Consider the following 20,414-nt stretch of genomic DNA (forward strand, 5'->3'; position numbering starts at 1 on the left):
ATTCCGTTGTGTTGTGACTCGATTCCGTTGTGTTGTGGCTTTATTCCGTTGTGATGTAGCTTGATTGCGTTGTGTTGTGAACTTATATTTGTTTTTTAAATTTCGTTGTCATGTGCACTAGTGGGCCACCGTATGTTTGGCTTTATTTAATGGAAATACCAGAAAAGGCAAAAAATTTGATGTCTGGAAAGAGAGTGGACTTTTGCGATTGTATGCATGTCATTTTGCAATGGAAATCTCTGATGTCAGATGAATACGATGTTTAAAAAAACACAAAGCACGCGAACAAAAAATACCAAATCGCTGAAACTCAAAAAAAGCTATTTAAATCTTTCAATCAATCTTAACTTTCTCAACAGGTTCCTCAGAACGTCCTCTGCATTCAGCTGCATTCAGTTCTCTGGTCATCTTCTCATCTCCCGGTCTTCAATGGCTGTGTGTGCTACTGCAGTAATGTGATGTTCTTTTGTTTGTCTTTGAGATTTGATGCCTTCACAGTGTGATACTTCTCATCGGTAGGAGGGAGAGGGCCGACTCGCAGAGAACTGCTGTGCTTGTTTGCAGTCATGCTTGAACAGTAATAATTCTCATGGTGCCAGACCTTTAAAACAAAGAGACTGAAAGTGAACAGTCGCTCGCTGAAGAGGGAGTTACTCAGACGGGTGAACTGGTTTTGTCTTGCTATAGTAAACAGTTTGTCCCATGAGAGGAGCTACAGAAATCAGCTGACGACCAGAGTGATATAGTGCAGCTATACAGGCAGGTCTGTGATGTAATGCTCTCTGATTTTTCTACTTACACGTGGGTCATATTTCAAACCACTGAAATAAAAAAACATCCATTTAGCTCTTCCACTAATTATTATTTACATTCTGCATGAATTGGTCATAAAATTTGATCGCAGCAACACAATCCGCAGGAATAACGTGCAAACAATAAACACGTTTACATTATTTTATTGTACACACAGTGTAAACAAACATTCACAGTGCAGATTGGGAAAAAAGTGAATCCTTTGGGTGACTTTTCCAAAAAGCTAACTGGAGACGGGTCCAGCTCACATGGACTCCATACAATAAGATTGGAGGTGATGGTAAACAGTACCTCAGAGATCTTAGGACATCCAAGATTAAAAATTGTTGTTCAATGTTCAGATTTGATCTGCAGTTACAAAAACATTTGCTGAGGGTTAGTGCATCCAAAAGAGAAACAGCACAATTGTATTATTTGTTTGACAAGACAATGGCCGAGGTCGTGAATCAGTATATCGTATACATGGGTTCGCTATGATCACTTTGGTTTCTTTATGCTACTGTAAATGCATGTTAACTTTTTATTTGATTGTCATGTTGTTAGCACATGGTTTTGTAGGCCTGAGAGGTCTGATGTGCCATTCGATGTATAAGTTTTTCTGTGACAGGAGAAAAATGTCTTAAATCCCATGTGGAAAAACGTAGGAATTCCCATAAGGCACCTGTTAAAATGCTGTCCCTGGCCATGTGAATTTAAACAGCATCCCTGTTGTGTTCACTCACTCCGTAGATGTACGAGGTAAGGGATGTCTCACAGTCCCTAATAAACACGTAATGCATCCCTTGTGCCAGGTAAGCACCAGTTGGTTTTACCATGATGATGATGAGCCCCATATCCTGACAGCCAGACCACATGTAAAGGATCTATTTTTGTACAATCCATGTACAGTCCATGTAATTTTGTACAGACCATGTTGGTAACAAATGTCTTGCTCAGCCCACTTTTAACAGTGTATTTGTGATAGCCAAATGCTGATTATTTGGAATAATGGCCATTGTCCCATTCATTTTGACTGCTGGCAGAGACACATTGTCATTTAGAGGGCTAAATTAACACCTGGGGCAGCAGCAGCCTTCCAAATGGCAAGATACAGTAAGACAGCTTGTGTCTAGCATTAATATCAGATTGAAACCGTCTGCATGGGCATAAAATGGACGTATCCCAAATGCTTAACACTCAAGATTGGGTTTGCTCAGTAAAACGAAATCTTAAATGTTGCAAAGTGTTTCTCCCACTTGCAATAAAAAATCCATGCGGGAAAAGTTTCTCTTTTATTAACGCGGTTGCTTGTGCGATGGGGAGTACTTGGTCTCAGCTGTACTTAATAAAAATATTTCAACTTATAGAGCGGTTTTGTGCTCTGTCTTCTCGTTTACGGATAATTTATGATGTTTTGATGAAAACTTAAATCATCAGGTGATTATTTCGTGGTTTTCATTTTATTCTGTCTTCGGTCTTTCCTGGCTAGGGATTGATATTATGTTATCTTTGATGGTATCTAGTCTCATTTGTAGGGTGTGCCTCTGTCTGCCTAAGATAAATGATAATCAAATAGTTTTTTAAAAGATTAACTTTGTGAATTGATCATAGAGGAAGTATTTTCTAAGCATTTTGTATGACAATTATTAGAATTCAAACTTGCCAGTGTACAATACTGTTTTTATTTATTTTGTATTTTTAGTTTGAATGATTTGTTTGGTTATCGAACAAGCAAGATTGTTAATGTAGGATCAGGTTAGGTCAGGGGTCGTACCCATTTTTCCAAGACCACAGGACAAGCTGTGTGGTCTCTAGCCAAGAGAGCAGATCTCTGTTTTTGTGAGATCCAAATAAATCTTACAGTTGGTATTTGTAGATAAAATGCAAGTCTTGACAGGGCACCATCTTGCCACAAAATCAACCATTCTCGCTCTTTTACACCTCATGCAGCGCACTTACAGGGACACATCAACATATATTGTACATCTGAAATGCCACTCACTCTATCCACAATCAATTTATCCCTGGAGTCCCACTCAGACTTGCCCCCGTCCCCCAACCCCCGGGTTTGCAGTTATCAAACTAACCCTTATCAATCAGTTCCACTCCCCTGGCAGTACTGAGGGAGTTTATGTGGTTTGTGTGTGTGTTGTGATCTTTGGCATGATGGATAGCGACTGACAGCAGACGTAGGACAGATACACAATCTCAAGGGACGACATAATTATCCTCTTGAGGTCTTGAAAGTAAGTGATTGCTTAAGCAAGCCTGTGTTTTTTCTGTTGCAAATATACATACATTGTATGTGCAAGAGTGTGCTTGACTCTTCAATATTAGAAAATACATTTCAAATTCAGCATTCATTAGTCAGTTTAACTGACTAATGAACGTGAAATAAATAAATAAATGAATGAATAGGACCATTTTAATAGTTTAACTCGCTTGCAAGTACATAAGCAGAGTGTCATTATCAGCTCTGCTTGAAGAAACCTCTGCTGTGAAATGCAATTTCAGTATTTTATCAGTAAACTAATTTGGGTCAAACATTAGTAGCTGTTTTTGAACGACGCATACAAAACCTCAAATTTCACAGGGGCAGAATGTAAATACTTACTGCAAAGGTTTTTATCTCGCAGTGCAATTTAGCAGAACCTATTTAAGTCATGAATAACACTGCACATGAATGGATTTAAAATGACTGGCAGATACGCAGTTTTAATAGGCCCTGTGAATGCATTACTGCATCTGTGTGTAAACATGAAGTAACCCCTCGCACTAATGTGCCATGTATGCGGCGAATTCCTCTTAAAGCTTATTTCATCACGTTTTTAGAATCAAACTCTTTGAAAGCTTATCTAAAGGTGACACTGATGGGTTCTCGGGGTTTATGGCTGTAATCTATTTTCACAAAAGATATAATTAATTTCATTTCAGGCTGCCTCAGAAGGATCAAAATCTTCTTGAAGGTGAAGCAGACAAGCTTAAGATAAATCGACCAATTGACTGACTCTTCCTGATCAGATTTTGAAATGAATTTAAACACATGAATTCATGGATTTGAGTTTAAATATGGATGTGTGCGCTGCATTAAAATAGTAGATTCCAACTAACCGTGAAATAAATATGGTAAAAACAGTAGTTCAAATTATATTACGCTAAAAAGTAAAGCATTTCGAAAAGACTTTGCGTACATATTTGATTTCCATATTTTATATTTTCATGTCAAAATTTTAGGAAATGCTAATCCTGATTGAGGATGTACATAACCATTTTAAGATCAGTTACTTAAATTAAGTAAGTCATAAAACTAATTCTAAAGAGTGTAAATTTATAAATGAACAATGGCTTACAAATGACTGTAACCACTTCCTGAAAGTAATTTATTAAAATGTTTTGAAACTGCAAAGAATGACACTGTTTTTAATCTACAGTATTAATTATGCCGGACCAGTTCTCTATAAATAACAAATTTACTATTAACCAAAATATTACACATGCATTACATCGAGTAGTTTACTCTAAAGTGTTACTGACAAGAGTGAGAAATAAAGAGAGCACTGAGGGGAAAATAAAGCGAGTGCAAGACTTGGCTCTCATGCATTAGCGCTGAAGCTAATCCCAGCAGTGTAATCAATGCGGAAATACCCTCTATCAGCAGTATGACAGAATGAACTAGCACGATAGCATATTAAAGTGCCTCGTGCCAATAGTAGGCCAAGGAGTTGGGGCTTTAATAAGGAAAAGTGGGATGGGTCAATAGCAACTATTGACAGGACTGTGTAGCACTCCCAGGACCTTCACTCTCTCCCTCGATCTTTCAAACTTTCTTTTATACAGAGCTTAGCAGAGTGGTGTGCCAGTAATCGGACTCGGATCTTAGAATGCTAATACAGTGTCCTTGGGGGTAGACTCTTTAATGCTGGGAATATTATGCGCGCATTCTCCTCCCCCCCCTCTCTCTCCCTCTCTCTCCCTCTCTCGCTCTCTCTCTCTCTCTTTGATGCCTGTATAGTTATTTTAGAATTCGCTTTTTTACATTTCTGTTTATTATACTTTTTATTTTTTTTACTTCCCTTAATATTTAATTTATTTATAAGTAACATACAGCTGTGGAAAAAATTAAGAGACCATTCCAAAGTTACTGTTTCCAAAGTTACTGTTTCCAAAGTTACAAGTCCAAAGTTTATTTAATCAGCATTTCTAGATGCATTGTGACACAAAGTCATCTAACAGCAATGTGAAAGACTGACAGCATGACAAGATGCATGAAAACTGAAAACTTAATTGTTTTAAACTTTTCCTAAATACGTGTACAAATATTACTGTTGGATTGCTTGAAAATGAATATGAACTTCTTTCTTTGCAGTATTTGAGGTCTAAAAAATACAGAGCATCTTTTCTATTATTTTGACCTGTTTCTCCAGTTTTCATTTTCTGCATATACTTGTATATGCAAATAGAAATAATGATTTTGTTTGAAATTTAGGATACATATTGGTAGTAGGTCACAGAATGAAACAAAAATGATCATTTTATCTAAACATAAACATTTTATTTTTTTCTGAAACTGTATTTGTAATATGTTTATCTAAAATTGTTTGTGAATAGATACTGTAAAAAGTTAGAAAGTCTCTCTGTCTCTCTCAATTTTTTAAAAACGGTCTGCCTTCTCTCTCTCTCTCTCTCTCTCTCTCTCTCTCTCTCTCTTCCTTTCAGCATTTGAGATTGCTGTTAAGATCAGGATTCCACAATGGGGATCAATTAAAGGAAGTCTGGCTGTCTGTATGCTGGGCACAGCACAATATGAGAATTGTATTGTCACACCATTTCAATGATACTGGACACAGATACATCGGTCACCTTGCTCGGTGTGTGTGTGCTTTCTACAGTGTGTCTCTCTGTCTGTTTGTCTTGTACTGATGAGATGTGTTTCAGCCCATGTTCTCATGCTGCTACACTAAAAAATGAAAAGTTGACTTAACTTAAAATTTCAAGGCAACTCGCTGCACAGCTTTTTTGAGTTTACTCAACTTTTGGCCAAGTATTTCACCTAACTCAATTAACTGAGTAATGTCACATGACTGTCGATTGAAATAAATAGATGAACCAACTTAAAATAAAAACGCAACAATCAAGTTTATGAGTTCACTCAACTATGGACTTAGTTGACCCAACTCAAAAGATTATCTTTTATATAAAATTAATATGTAATTGTTTTATTATTATTTACACACTCTTTACACACTCTTATTTACTCAATTCTACTTAATAGATATGTTATATACACACTCTACTTATGTAACTGCTTAAGGTGTTTGTGTTTTAAACATTTTAGTGGACTCCCTGCGTCATTTACTTCAGAGCTCAACACTGAGCACATGAGCCTCAATCATGGTAACAATCATCAAACATCATTAAACATCATATAGTTAAAAACGAACTCTAAATACCAAAGGTAACTTACAATGACATCAAAAACAAAAATATAGCCAGCAAACACTAAAATAGCAATCATTTTAATAATTTTAACCAGCGAATTGAAAATTCTGCAATGCATGCTGGGAACTTTCAAACACTAGAATTGTTTTTTGAGATTACACAGTTTGGCAAGTTGGTCAAACTTCTTGACGCGCTTTGGACAATCACTTAGATATCTAAGTACAGTCAACAAAAGAATCTTTGTTGGTACCACATTTAGACTAATTGTGTTCAGCATACTCAAAATAATACATTCTTCCTCTTCTACTAAAAAACTTTGTTCAAATTACTTTGTTACCTTTGTTGGGTGAACAATTTGAAGTTGTATTTTTTACAGTGTACGCTGACCCAAATAGCTCAGTCTACACGACAGCATTCAATGAGTGCAGGATTTGTTCTGTACGCAAACATCGCACCGTCTATTCTCATAACCATTTGAAAAAACATCACAAGAAACAATTCATTTCAACATAAATGTAAATTTGGTTGGGCATACCAACATGGTGGCGCGAACACTTCCGGTGGCTTCACCTCCTGCCGTTGGTTTAGCATCCTATGCGCAATCCAGTCATTTATATAGTTCAGTGGTTGTTACGCGTTATTTAAAAGTAAACTTCCTAACAATGCAGAGACAAGAGACACAGGGGGTTTGAAATAACGAGTAGATTTTTTTGGGGGGGGCTTAACCCCTTGAAGAGGGGAGCAATTTCAGATATAATTTTTTTCCCTGTAGTTTTACTATTGAATTTTTCTTTGTGACTGCAGATATTGAAAGTTTACTTTTATCCAAACACACTCTCAGCTGTGTGACAAAGTTAATGGCCAGTGTCTTTCTGTTCAGTCTGTTTATAAACTTGGCAAGCAAAATTGTTTGTCACAATGTTTCCTCTTCTCCTTATTGGTTTAGACAGAGACACGTTGTACATTTCTGCTCCCTGTTGATAATATGGAACTGCCCAAACACATTTTCTCCTCGGAGACAGGCAACACATTATCTGAGTGTTTCGCTTTGTAATTATGACCATAACTTTCTCTCTGGTGGTCCAGCATTCTGTCCGTCAGGCGTTCCTCTGATTGTAGAATGACAGTACCACAGTATGACATTCACCATTGATTTTATTTGTCACCGTTTCCTAGCAGGCACAACGAGATTGGGTCGGCATGGATTTTGATTCATGAGGAGTCAAGATAGCTTGGGTATTATTATTTATTTTTTATTACTTTTTGGTCTTCACCAAAATACGTCCATATATCACATCTGTGTCAGCTGGTCAATATTCAGTGGGACTCTTCGGTTCTTTCATTATTTGTAACTTAAATATAGCCAATTCTCAAGATGGCAGTCACTGTTGATAGACTGGAATATATTTCCTGATTTATGTTGAGAAATAGCAGAGTTATGGTTTCTATTTACAGTGTAGCCTTATAATTCCTTACAGTATGTACAGGTAAAAAAGAAACCATATGAGTATATAAGTCTGATAAGTCTGTATTGATTTGCTTATACATAACATATTTACTTACATAATACACAATGCATGTGCTTCAAAAAATGCTGTTTTTAAGGTTCAGTGTAGTTACTGTAAATGATTTTTTTATCAAAACATAAAATGTCTGATTTGTGTATTTTGTTGGACCAGATTTAGAGGTACCAGTCCCCATCGTATTCACCACACAATTTGAAATATTATATTTGTGCGTACAGTTGAATTATAATAATATCTAATTTGATTGGATAACAGAAGCAGAAATTCAAGAGTGCTGATATTTTCTAAAAAGTATTCGTAAAAGTATTTCTCAGCATTTGTCTACAGTAACTGTATACAGTTGGTCATACTGCATGAAATATGTAAGCCATTATATAATTACTTGTTGTGTACAGTATATGGTTTTTAGTATAAAAACGATGCAAGGCTAAACCGCTTGTGCTGATCAAATGCAGTGGTAACTCTTGTACATACATGTGATTTCTCCTCTTTTGTTCATAAAAGAGCTAAAATTATTAACTTTGCAAGTAGAACTTTTCTTGACCATATTAAATATGAAAACCTCTATGTGTATACGTGCATACAGAGACATACAGGACAGAGGGCTATCCACTAATGAACTATGTCTAATGAGAACTGCCGAACAGGTCTCGGCACGCTTTACAATCGTCTCTCCTCTCCTCACTGGCTCGGTGTGATTAGCTCAAGGTGTGGACAAGGAGAGGGAACAAAAGATGTAGAATGAGAGAGCAAGCAAGGGCGGCTGCGTGATAGAGGGTTTCTGCCCCTGTACATGTTAGCCAATTAGAATGCAAGACGAGTGATAATAAGGGTTTGATTAAGTACCAGAAGGTCCCCAAAAATACAGTATGCAGAGAGACTAAAAAAGGGATGCTGAGAAGATCTCCAGGTGTCTGCCAGATACAGGCAGTCTAAAGCTGATGAGCTCACTTTTGACCTCTGACATTGCATTCTCATGAAAAATGGGTAAAGTTTTATTAGGCGCAGGTATCAGTTCACTGTAGATTTGTCTCATAAGTTGTGTTTGGGGTTGTTTTGTGTTTAATGATGGTGTCTTAACTAAGCGTCTTTAACCTTGTTTAGGCCAGGGGGCTCATGATAGATAGACAGAACACGGACCAACTGTTACATGTTGTTAAACTCTGAGTTGCATTTCAGTGCTAAAAACATAGTATAGACATCGGACGCATGGGCCTTGGCGGAAGTTAACTTCTGGTCTATGTTTGTTTATCGGTCTGGCTAGTGGCTTGTTATATAACTATTCATATTTTAATTGATTTATATTGATATTTTATTCTATAATAATTGTATTAAATAATACATTTGTTGAATTGTATTGTACTGTATGTTCATTTTATTAAATAAACAATATGTTGAATGGGTCGTGTAACTTGCCTAGTAACAGTTCTTCTACCCAAAGTAACCCAAAATAATACTGCCTAAACATACTTTTAACTTGCTAGCTAATGAAATTGAATTGTTATTTCTTTTGCATGTTATCAGAATTGATCTACAGGGACAGTATCCTTTGCAGATGTGTACCGGAAGCTAAGTTTGGGCCACAAAAGCGTGCATGCACAGTAATGTTTATGTTGTTGCTTTGAAACCGTGTATTCCACTATAATGTATTTACACATTTCGTCACATAACATATAAAGAGTGCACAGTAACTTATTGTCCCCACACAGGGGCGCAAAAATGGGGTATGCAGTATATGCGGTGCATAGGGGCGCCGCACAAGTGGGGGCGCCATTGTGCCAAAATATTATTTAACATTTTTTTAAATAAAACGTTATAAAAAATATAACGAAAAAGTCATTATCTAAAACGTTTTAGTTTCACTTTTGTCTAGCATTTTAAAGAGTTCAATAAATATATAATTTATTTAATCAAGTTATTATGTCAACCAATCACTCTTTCACAGTCAAATGACCAAATGGATCGAGCAAAGAAACTTCCCAAAGCGCAGAACAGAACATGAAAATGAAAAGTAAATTGACAAGTAAAAAACAAGTTATTTAACGTTGCCTGAGAGGTAGTTCATATTATAATACAATATCAGGTCACCTCTAGGCCTACATCTTTGGCGCTTATAAAATAAATCTATGTTTGTGAAGGAGCTTTATAATTACATTCGGGAGAGTCTGAGACGGTTGTTAAAGCTGTTAAGTCTCCCACTATCACGCATTATCGGGTTCTTCATTAGTCGGACGCGTTTTCCCCCATATGACTACGCGAGCTGTGCAGTTTGAACGTCAGGTCCGTGTCCTTCACATAACGCGAGCAGTTGCGTCTTCTGCAAACAGCGCGCAGCACAGAGCGCCGGAGATATTGCGTGTGGACACTGAAACAGCGCAATGATTGACAGGATGACAGAGACAAGAGCGCAAAAGAACGTTAGTTAATAAAAAATAATTTGAGCTTTCAATGTAAGTGAGTTTGTCTTTGTTTTACTTGAATGATGTTTTCATAAAATGTGAACCACTAACAAAGGGGAAAATCCAAAAGATTTTTTATTTATTTGCCTTATAATATCTGTTATCCATCTTATTTCGTTTTTTCAATAATATTTGAATTATAAATGCACAGTAAAGGTATGTTTAACATAGGCAAATTTTATTGTTGTGTTTTTATTAAATATTAATGAACCACAAACTAAGCATTCGTTTTAAAGTAGGCCTAAGTGGGAAAAGAACAAAAAAATACAACGCGTGTAGGCCTATATCATGTGATACGTCTTATTCGTCTTATTCTGATAATAATAAATAATGTTAATAATACTTTTTGTTGAAGGAAAGGGAATAATCTATATATAACTTTAAAGATCAAAATAAGTTATTTCCTCATCAGCACATCTCTGGGCTACAACTCGATTGTTACTTATATTTGGGATATTTAAAGAAGTTTTATTATTTAAAACTTGACAAGTTTTTTTGTTAAAGGTTTTAAATGTCAAAATTCTAGACTACATAAGTGAAACTCACTTTTCAAAGAATACAATAAATAGCCTTATTTGAAGTCTTAGAGGCTGTGTCCACCGAGGCGTTTACGCCTGCAGCCGGCGTTTTTTCAATTGTTTCCTATGGAAACGCCGCGCTTTTAAAAAAAAGCCATAGCTGACGGTTTTTTTCCGCGCTCTGCGCTGGTGCTATGCGTTTTTTTCACGCTCAGCGCCGGCGTTCGACCGATCGCCCTGAGTTGAAAAATGCTCAGCTTTGGGCAGAACGCTGCGCCTGCAGCGGGCGTTTTCAGCCAAGCTCCTGCCGTTTTCAGCCGCGTAAATGCTCGGTGGACACAGCCCCTTATTTGGTTATTATAAGCAAAAGATCAATTTAAAAACTGTTTAGCCCGATTAATCAAAAAAACAATCGTCCAATTATACGGTTATTAAAATAATCGTTAGTTTCTGCCCTAATTTATTGTGTATGTCAAGCTTTATGTACTTTTACTACTTTTTGCTCCTTTGTTTCGTTATTTTTCAGATTGTTATTTATCTTTTCAGAATTGTGTATCTGTTACATTGTGAAGCAGTTGGAAAAGTGTTTCTGTAAAAGGAAACCTTTATGCTTCTGTTATAGATGCAAATCTGATTGTCACCTTCACATGATGTAAAATAGAATGACTCCAAAGGTAATATACAACATGTCTGCAGATTTTTTATTTGTTGTGTGTTTTCTATATTGGGGTGGCCGATGGGGGCGCCAATACTGATCTCGCATACCCCTCAGAAAATGTGCAGTTGCGCCCCTGTCCCCACACGTGCTTCTTTAGCTCCTACGACTTTGCTCTAAGGGGATGCAACCCTTCCAAGCATTCCCCCCACCGCACACACATACAGAAAGCAGAGAATTAACGGTCTTCCGACTGGTTGCTTCTCATTTCACACTGAGGTTCCCAACACATCTGACGTATCTGGTGCAGGGTGGCTAATTATTAATTCATGAGCCTGCACAGAATGCAATTGAATATTAATGCAGACCTTTTTGTGGCAGGCATAAAGATACATGAGGGGAATGTGTGGGGGTTTTGTGTTTTTAAAGCATGCAGACAGGTGAGAGCAGTCAAGTGGAAGAAGAAGAGCCTCGCCGATTTTGATTAAAGAAGAGAGGGGCACTTGGAAGCAACAATGTTGTCTGAACATTGTGCTAAAGTCTTACTGCCAGTAATTTCCTCAGATGGTCAGATGCAGTAGTTGTCCTTGCGTTTTATGAAAAGTTTATATGATTTCTATGACCTTTGAATTTTAAATCACTACAATGGACAGGTTTTCTAGCACATGTTTTGGAGTAAAAAAAACATTTCTGGCACGTTTTTAACATTTATGTATTCTTTTATTGTTTTGTTTTATTTGATCAGCCAAGTTAGAGGAAAAGTACACAATGTCACAGTTTGCACCTTGCTGATTTAAACAAAACCCGGTCTCATTTTAACGTCTATTTACATGATTGCTTATCAATGTATAAAGTAGTTGTGAGTTTAACTTTCTAACCTCAAATTGGTTTTGTCCTTAAATCATTCAACTTTTACACAGACTCTTGTAACAGGAAAGTGGTGGGCATTTCATTCTTGTAGCTTTTTCTACGGTGGCCAGGAAGTGTAAAACTAAAAACAAATCTAAAAGCAAAATAAAAACCCCAAAATCAAAATGACAAATCTGAAAACACAATATCAAATCTCAAAACAAAATGGCAAATCATAAAACAAAACAACAATTCGGGAAACAAAATAACAAGTCAGAAACCACATCGACAAGTCAGAAAACAAACCACATAGCAAAACCATAGCTACTAACAAAACCATAGCAAAGTTTTCGCTTTCCAGCTTGGCTTCACACATCGGCCAAGACGCACAGCACCGCATCGCGTACACCGCACGCGTTATATGCGCACGTATAGGCTCATTTTTATATTTGTAAGCGAAACAAACGATCCCGTCAGTCACTCTCTCACCATAAACCACAGGGACACAGATTAAAATACATATCATGTTATATGCTTATATTGTATGTATCTTGTGAGGGGAAAACGACCATGGATGGTACACAGGCAGTCGCCTTTAAGCTGCACTATGCGTGCTGCGCAGGGCTCACGCTGCACGAAGACTCTGCTCTTGCATGCAGTGTGAAACAGACACGCATCTACTCCTAATGCAAGATGAGCCCGTTTCAACTTTATTAGCAAAATGTGGCTTTTGAACGTTAATCAATAAATATGCGCGGTATCACACACACAGAAAAATAGGGGTACTGTTTCTGTACTCAAAGGTACATTTGCTACAAAAGTACCCTGTAAGGTACAAAAAATGGTCCTTAAGGTTGTAACTGTTGACCATTTTTTCAATTTTAAAGGTTCAAAATAATTGCTCACGTTAAAAGGTACACGATAGTACCTTACAGGTACAATACAGACAAATCACCAGAAGGTGTCAGCCGTTCTGGCCCAGACAAGCACCTGAACGAAAAGATGGCGGCTGTTTGTCCGTTGTCGAATTTGTCCACGGAAGAACTCGTTAAAAAAATAACTGAAGCAGGAATACAAGTCACTGAAGAAGAGGCAAGGAAATTCAGGGGTAAGTAACCTTACCTTAATATTTTTGTTCATGCCTTTTTTTAGCTATAATGTACTTTTACAAGCATCAACTCATGTAGCTCAGTACATACATTAAGCGAACTCGTAGCTACATAACAGTTACATTAAGCAGATATTTTCGAGTACTTGAAATGTCATTATTGTCCATATATGTTGTCATTATTTGCGTTCATATACAGTTATTTATAGTATTTTATGCTTTGGCGTTCATTTATATTTAGGCAGTGCAACCCGTTTTCCCGCGCAGTCTGCTGAGGTAACTAAATCAGCTTGTATTAGTCGGCTCCTCAGCTAATTAACGTTAAATGTTCAAAACTTGATTTAACGTTTGATCATATCATTAATTTTTCTTTTAAAAAAACAGCAATATCAGTAGTTTATTATGCCATGGTTTCTGACAATAGACTATGTACTGTAAATTTTACATTACATTTATTGCATTGTGAAATTGCTTAGAAGCGTCTGTGAGTTGTTACATAGCAAGCTAATTTGGTATGTTTTTGCTTCGCTTAGAAACTTTAGATTCCATGTGATATTGACACCTGCGTTGTGTTTGTCTTACGTAACGTTAATGGATTAGCTAACATTAACGTAACGTTACACCTTGTGAATTAGATGCGCGGGGACGAAGCGATGAAAGACTTGGTTTGGTTCCATTTTGTTTTGCCGCGCTGCTTACGTCTGATGTAGACGGTGTTTATAGTTTAAACAAAATCTGCCATTTTCCCAATTCCAACGGTTGAGTGTGTGCGTGCGTGCGTGCGCGTGTGTGTATTTTACACTGTTGGCCTACTACTGCGTTGTAATTGTGCCCGTGTTTCCTAGAAAATGACGTAGATGGAGAAATGGTGGACTATGGACTCACTGAAGCCATGGTTGGATACCTTTTTGATGGCTCGTTCAAAACGCAACTTCAATTTCAACAGTTTGTGCGCCAATACGAGGAGGCTCAGACCATTGTCATATTAGAGCCAGTACCAGTTGAGTCTATGGCAGAGCTCCAACCTCCTTCCACAAGGTAAGTGCAGTATTATGAGTTTAAGAGGTTGTTGCAGTTAATGTGTAAAAACTCTGCTAAAAAAAATATCCCTTATAGATTCCATTTAAAATCAATAACCAATACAATTATAACCATTAAATAGATTACATTTTCTATTGTAGTGTTGCATTGTTGTATTATTTGGGCAGGGTTATATTTTTTTTCAGCAGGGAACAATGAGTCAATATTAACTTTTATTATAGTGTTTGTCTGTTTATTTTAATGGTGTGTGGTTCTGTTAAATATTGTGACATTGTGAAGTAAGACTTAGAGCTTAAATCTTATCACATGTATTGCATATATATTGTGGTTGTCTGCTGTTCATTAGCCCATAACACTGATGATCTTGTATTGCAGTGGTGAACCAGCTCACAGGAGACTACCTGTTGTGACTGTTATTCCAACCTTCCCTAAGGATGTGCAGGCGAGGCTTGATGCCAAAGAATCATGTCAGAAAGTGCCAAAACTACTCAATAAAATAATCAGAGTGCTTTATGAAATGATGGCAGAATACACTATGTAAGTATAATAGTTAAAACCACCTCTGCTACTACAACTTCACTATGGCTTGTGAACTGATCATTACACAAAAACAAGAGGTTAGTTGATTTACAGTTTATGAATGACTTTGTGCTAGGTATCCAACCAATGCAGAGTATGTCAAAGTTGCCAAGGCAGTGATTGTGAAATACCCTTTTCTGAAAGATAATGAGGGAAATGGCTATGTAAGTTGCATTTTTTTTTTACTTATCCTTATCTATACAGTTCCATATTATATTGTTACTTATTGGAGAATGCCAAATAGGCAAATGTCTTTTTAATCTTTTTTTACTTTAATTTTTCATTTTACTAGCACACCTGGCACATGTCCCTAAAGCGAAGATTTAAAGCAGAACGTGCACCACTTGTCAGTGACACTGAAGTCAGAAAGCTGAAAGAGAAGTTTGGCCACAAAAAGCAGTCTAAAGCCACCGATGCAACTTCAAGTTTGTGTCGAAACCCAGCTAGTGTAGCAAGTGTAAGCCAACTGACAAATGCATCATTTCTTCTCACATTGTTACTCACAATTTCACTTCAGTGCAGGACAATTTAAGATAGATATTACATAGATTTAAAGGGATATTTCAGGCAAGATTCAACATTTCCCCATGTTTTACTCACCCGTAAGGCATCCTAACTGAATATGTCTTTCTTCTGGAAGAATAATGCAGTCGGAGTTATAATACCACGTATCCTGCTTGGAAGTGAAAGGATACATAGTATTATAACTCTGACTGCATTATTCTTCAAGAAGAAAGTCATATTCAGTTAGGATGCCTTAAGGGTGAGTAAAACATGGGGAAATTTTGAATCTTGCCTGAAATATTGCTTTAACACATTTATTATGCATCCACGGACATTAAGTTCCTTTGTTCTTGCAGGTTGTATTTTTTTCTCTAAAGCACCTTGTTGTACAATTAGTATGTAGAATTTATACCTGGCTCTGTCATTATTTGTCACGATCTAACAATTATCTGCCTGTCATTCCAACAAAGGATATTTGTGTTGGGGAGGATTTAACATCTGTTGCGGCCCATGTGAATGTGCTACAAAGTGAGTGTCACAAGACTCGTCCTGATATATCAGCTATCAAAGACCTCATGGCCCGAACATTCTCATGGAGACGTCGTGAAATCATGGAAGGGATGCCCGTGGAGGATGCACTCAAAAAATACCCATACTTAAGGTTTCCTGCTGGAGTAAGTATAGTGAAAACACCTGAATGTTATAGAGGAGCAATCCAATAATTGTGTAAATTGTCAGATTGAAGTCATTTCAGTTGTTGTCACTGAAAAAACATTTCTGAAAGTATATTCCGTAAAGGCTGAAGTGTACAGACCTTAACAACATTCAATGAAGTTCAGTTACTTTTAGTGATATGTTATGTCATGGGGATAATGTACAGCCAGCCGGTTGTTATCGCAGAAATAAGCCTCGACAGTGTGATCAGGACCCGACGCGAAGCGGAATAACAAACCTTTAAATGTCGTGACTGGCCAATCAGAATCAAGCATTCCAACAAGCCGTGTAATAAATGTTAATGTTTTAATGCATTTTCTACAGTTGTTTGATGAGGTTGACCGAATTCACCCTTCAACAAGCAGCTTCTGTCATCGCTTTCGAGAGTGCTTCACCACTGTTCTGCCAAATGTTCTGAACCTTGCCAAGGGAAAATCTCACCTAACACAATATTACACTGACGCAAGACAGGAAGCCATGGCTGAAGATTTACCAGGTAATGACAGTCACATTGGTAGTAAACCTGATAATAGATCTCTAGTTATCTGTAATTAACATATTGCACCCTTAAAAATATGATAGTGAAAATAGGATATTTAACTGCATTACAGGAATTGACTTAAGAGCTGGGCTTGTCTTTTTGCCATCTATCTTCAGGGAAAAGATTGAACACTTAATCATTATAGGAGAGGTAGGTATCTAGATTTTTTTTCTGTCTAGGCTCTGCAGATTTGCCTGCATTAAAAACACCAATAAAGTAACTTATTTTCTTTTGGTAAAATCCAAAATCTCTTATGTTTGCATGCTTTTTCTTTTATTTAGGGAGACCCTGCTACACCTCATCCAACCATATAGCTGATGGACAATGACTGGATGATGGCAATCAGTGGAAGAGGTTTCAGTGTGGTGAAAGTTGATGGAATAGGAGTGTGCCAGTGCACCAGCATTGATGAAGCCTTTATAACAGCCTTCAGTATGTATTTTACCTTCAACATTGCATATCCAGCACAGCTGAAAAACACACTAACTTTCCTTCAGAGGCGCATTATTAGTATCATGGAAGAAGGAGACAAGCCCCTGCCAGTAACTTTACTCCGAAAGATTAATCTTCTGTATTAGATTCTCATGCCTCAACTGTACCAGTGCCCAAAGTGCACTCGAAGGACGTTCACTCTTACAAAGTTAATCCAGCATGTTGGAGTTGTTCATGCACATCAACCAAATTTTAATATTATCTGTGTTGTCAGTCAACTTTTTCCAGATTCCATTCTTTTAGAAAACATGTGTACAGGAAGCACAGATGCTTTGTATTTAGGCCTTCTGTTAACAAAAATGACCATCCCAGTGAAGAGTCCACAATAAACACGGTTTAAACTTGGATCAGCAAAATTCTGAGACTGATCCAATTACTTCTGATCTGCAAGTAGTTGAGCATTTTACGCTTTTTTTTATGCTATACTACATGTTAAATTTGCCTGCTACTTAGAACTTGTTAAAGAATTGCTTACAAAGCCTGATGCCTCCAGTTTGAACACTCGTGGAAATTATATGTCTGAATTCATAAAATGTATTTTAATGTGTGTTCCCTTTACTCAACTTCACACAAAAACAATAAAACTATGAAATGGAGTTTGTTGCCTTGTGATTAGTTAACACTACTTTTAATGTTTTTGTGCAATTTTTTATATTATTAAATGGATCGTCTCTATATAAGGAACATTTATGTCACTAGGGGTACATAAATATTCCTTTAGAGGTACAAACAAGAAGGTACCAATGTTCAAAGGTACATTTTTGTACCCTACTAGGGTACAGCTGGAGCGACAAAGCATTTGTACTTTTTTAGGTACATTCCGGTACCTAGAATTTTCTGTGTGCATATGCATGTCCTTTCTCATAGTAACATCAAGCGTCCTGGATATCTTGATTGACAGGAGTTTCAGCCAATCAGCAGTAGCTATCCCATTCCAACAAAATACCTACCTTTTCCGGTTTGACTGATTTGTCGTTTTGTTTTCTGACTTGTACATGTGGTTTCTGACTTGCTATTTTGTTTCCCGAATTGTTGTTGTGTTTTATGATTTGCTATTCTGTTTTTAGATTTGATATTGCGTTTTCAGATTTGTCATTTTTATTTTGGAATTTTTCTTTTGCTTTTAGATTTGTTTTTAGTTTTGCAACTTGTTGTTTTGTTTTGCACTTCTCGGCCACAGTATTTTTCCTATACTGATGGTGTTAACATTCACATCTCAGAGCGAGATCCCGGTGATCCTTCACCTGCCGACCGAGCCCGGGCGGCCGACCCACGCACTCTCCAATTGCGACCTCAGATCAGACGAGACGACCCGCTGAATTTAGGCATATTACTAAGCGGAGGAAAATAAACTAACCAGGATTCCCTCAGTAGCGGCGAGTGAACAGGAAAGAGCCCAGCACCGAATCCCCGCCCGCCCAGGGTGTGGGAAATGTGGCGTACGGAAGTCCGCTCCACCCCAGCGCGGGCCAGGGGCCTAAGTCCTTCTGACTGGGGCTCGGCCCGTGGACGGTGAGAGGCCGGTGACGGCCCCTGCCCCGCCGGGGCGCGGACTTCCCGGAGTCAGGTTGCTTAGGAATGCAGCCGAAAGCGGGTGGTAAACTCCATCTAAGGCTAAATACCGGCACGAGACCGATAGAGGACAAGTACCGTAAGGGAAATTTTAAAAGAACTTTGAAGAGAGAGTTCAACAGGGCGTGAAACCGCTCAGAGGTAAACGGGTGGGGACCGCATGGTCCGCCCGGAGGATTCAACCTGGCGGCAAGGTCGGCGCGGCCGGGCGCACTTCAGCGGTGCGCCGCGACCGGCTCCGGGTCGGCCAGGAAGGGTCGGGGGCGAAGATGTCTCGCCGCTTTACAGCGCCCCCTCGCCCCGACTTCGCCGCTTCCCCCGGGGCCGCGGGCAGTGTCTCCGCGCCTTCTCTCCCCCTCGCAGGGGAGGGACGGGGCCCCCCGCTCGGACGTCGACTGGAGCGGACCGTCCTCGGTCCTCCCCGACCGCGCCGGGCGGCCAGAACAGGCCCTCAACAAGGGCGCACGGGGTCCGCGGCGAAGACGGCCACCCACCCGACCCGTCTTGAAACACGGACCAAGGAGTCTGACGCGCGCGCGAGTCGGAGGGCGCGAGAGAGCCCCCGAGGCGCAACGAAGGTGAAGGCGGGCGCGGGCCCGCTCGGGTGGGATCCCCCGCCACTGTCTCTTCTAAATATATATTTAGTCTAACGGTATCTCCTAATATAAATCTTCACTTTCTTTATTTTCTTTTTCTTTCCTAATAAGATCCCATCTGGGAAAGTTACAAGTCCATACGTCTTTTGTTGATTTGTTTTTTTGTTACTTTTTGTCGTATCAGAAAGACCAATCGAAAGTCAAATTGAAAGACTGGAGCCATTAACTTTAGCCCATAGTTTATAATAGTGTCTGGTTTGATAGTGACTTTCATTCCCTTCCTTTTATTTTCATTCTGTCTGTTTCTTCTCACAATCTACCAACCATCCACTGTTCTCCCTTTTCTGTGTCCTTTTCTACAGTTTTAATTATTTTGATCTATTTATTTTTAAGATGTTCATATATCAAACGTGTCAAAACAGAGACCTTGTGCTTAGCAGACTAACATGTATCGATTTTTCATCCCGAATAAACAGAAAAACTGAGAAACAGAAGAACCAAAATTCATATTTTGACTTTAAGTGAGAAGTCTTGAGGAATCATTGTAAAAATCAAAAGATATTCAGGTTCCTTGAATTTCACACAGGTGGATACCTCTATGGAACCCATAGAAACCTTTTAAAAGAGCTTGAAATACCCTGTTAATGTACTGTTGATGTTACATTTCTTTCAGGTATGATAACATTTTTGCATTTTTCTTGAGATAAATCTGAGGAATCTCAAAAGGTGTAGATGGTAGAACAGATACAATGACAGAGTGAATATGTTTTAGCCCTGTTCTTACTTAAGTAAGCTGAATGTAATTTTAATGTGGACTTATAAACACTAAATTCTGTATGTCAGCTCACATTATGGCCTGGTTGGAGGTCACCACCATGAAGACACTTATTCTTTTTCCTCCAAGATATGTCCAGTCATTAGAGTGATGATATTTCAGAGCTATCTCTCTCTTTCTCTCTCACACACACACACACACACACACACGCACGCACAGAACACGCACACACACACACACACAAACACTGACAC

The 20,414-nt window shown here is 38.3% G+C and overlaps 1 protein-coding gene across 1 annotated transcript; it reads left to right on the top strand.

Annotated features, from left to right (window-relative positions):
- Positions 1-14,711: 14,711 nt before the first annotated feature.
- On the top strand, positions 14,712-17,073 carry LOC130554643 (uncharacterized). The gene is made up of 6 exons (XM_057334431.1): positions 14,712-14,924; positions 15,043-15,130; positions 15,941-16,144; positions 16,509-16,680; positions 16,796-16,875; positions 17,007-17,073. The coding sequence occupies exons 1-6, from the start codon at positions 14,746-14,748 to the stop codon at positions 17,037-17,039; spliced, it is 756 nt and encodes a 251-aa protein (XP_057190414.1). The 5' UTR covers positions 14,712-14,745; the 3' UTR covers positions 17,040-17,073.
- Positions 17,074-20,414: the final 3,341 nt, after the last annotated feature.

This window comes from Triplophysa rosa, linkage group LG1 (genome assembly GCF_024868665.1).
Source record: "Triplophysa rosa linkage group LG1, Trosa_1v2, whole genome shotgun sequence".
NCBI lineage: Eukaryota > Metazoa > Chordata > Actinopteri > Cypriniformes > Nemacheilidae > Triplophysa > Triplophysa rosa.

Coding starts and splice junctions, on each gene's coding strand:
- LOC130554643 (XM_057334431.1), top strand. CDS start 14,746: ATGATCTTGTATTGCAGTGGTGAACCAGCTCACAGGAGACTACCTGTT. Junction 14,925..15,042: donor ATGATGGCAGAATACACTAT/GTAAGTATAATA, acceptor ACTTTGTGCTAG/GTATCCAACCAATGCAGAGT. Junction 16,876..17,006: donor ACTTAATCATTATAGGAGAG/GTAGGTATCTAG, acceptor TCTTTTATTTAG/GGAGACCCTGCTACACCTCA.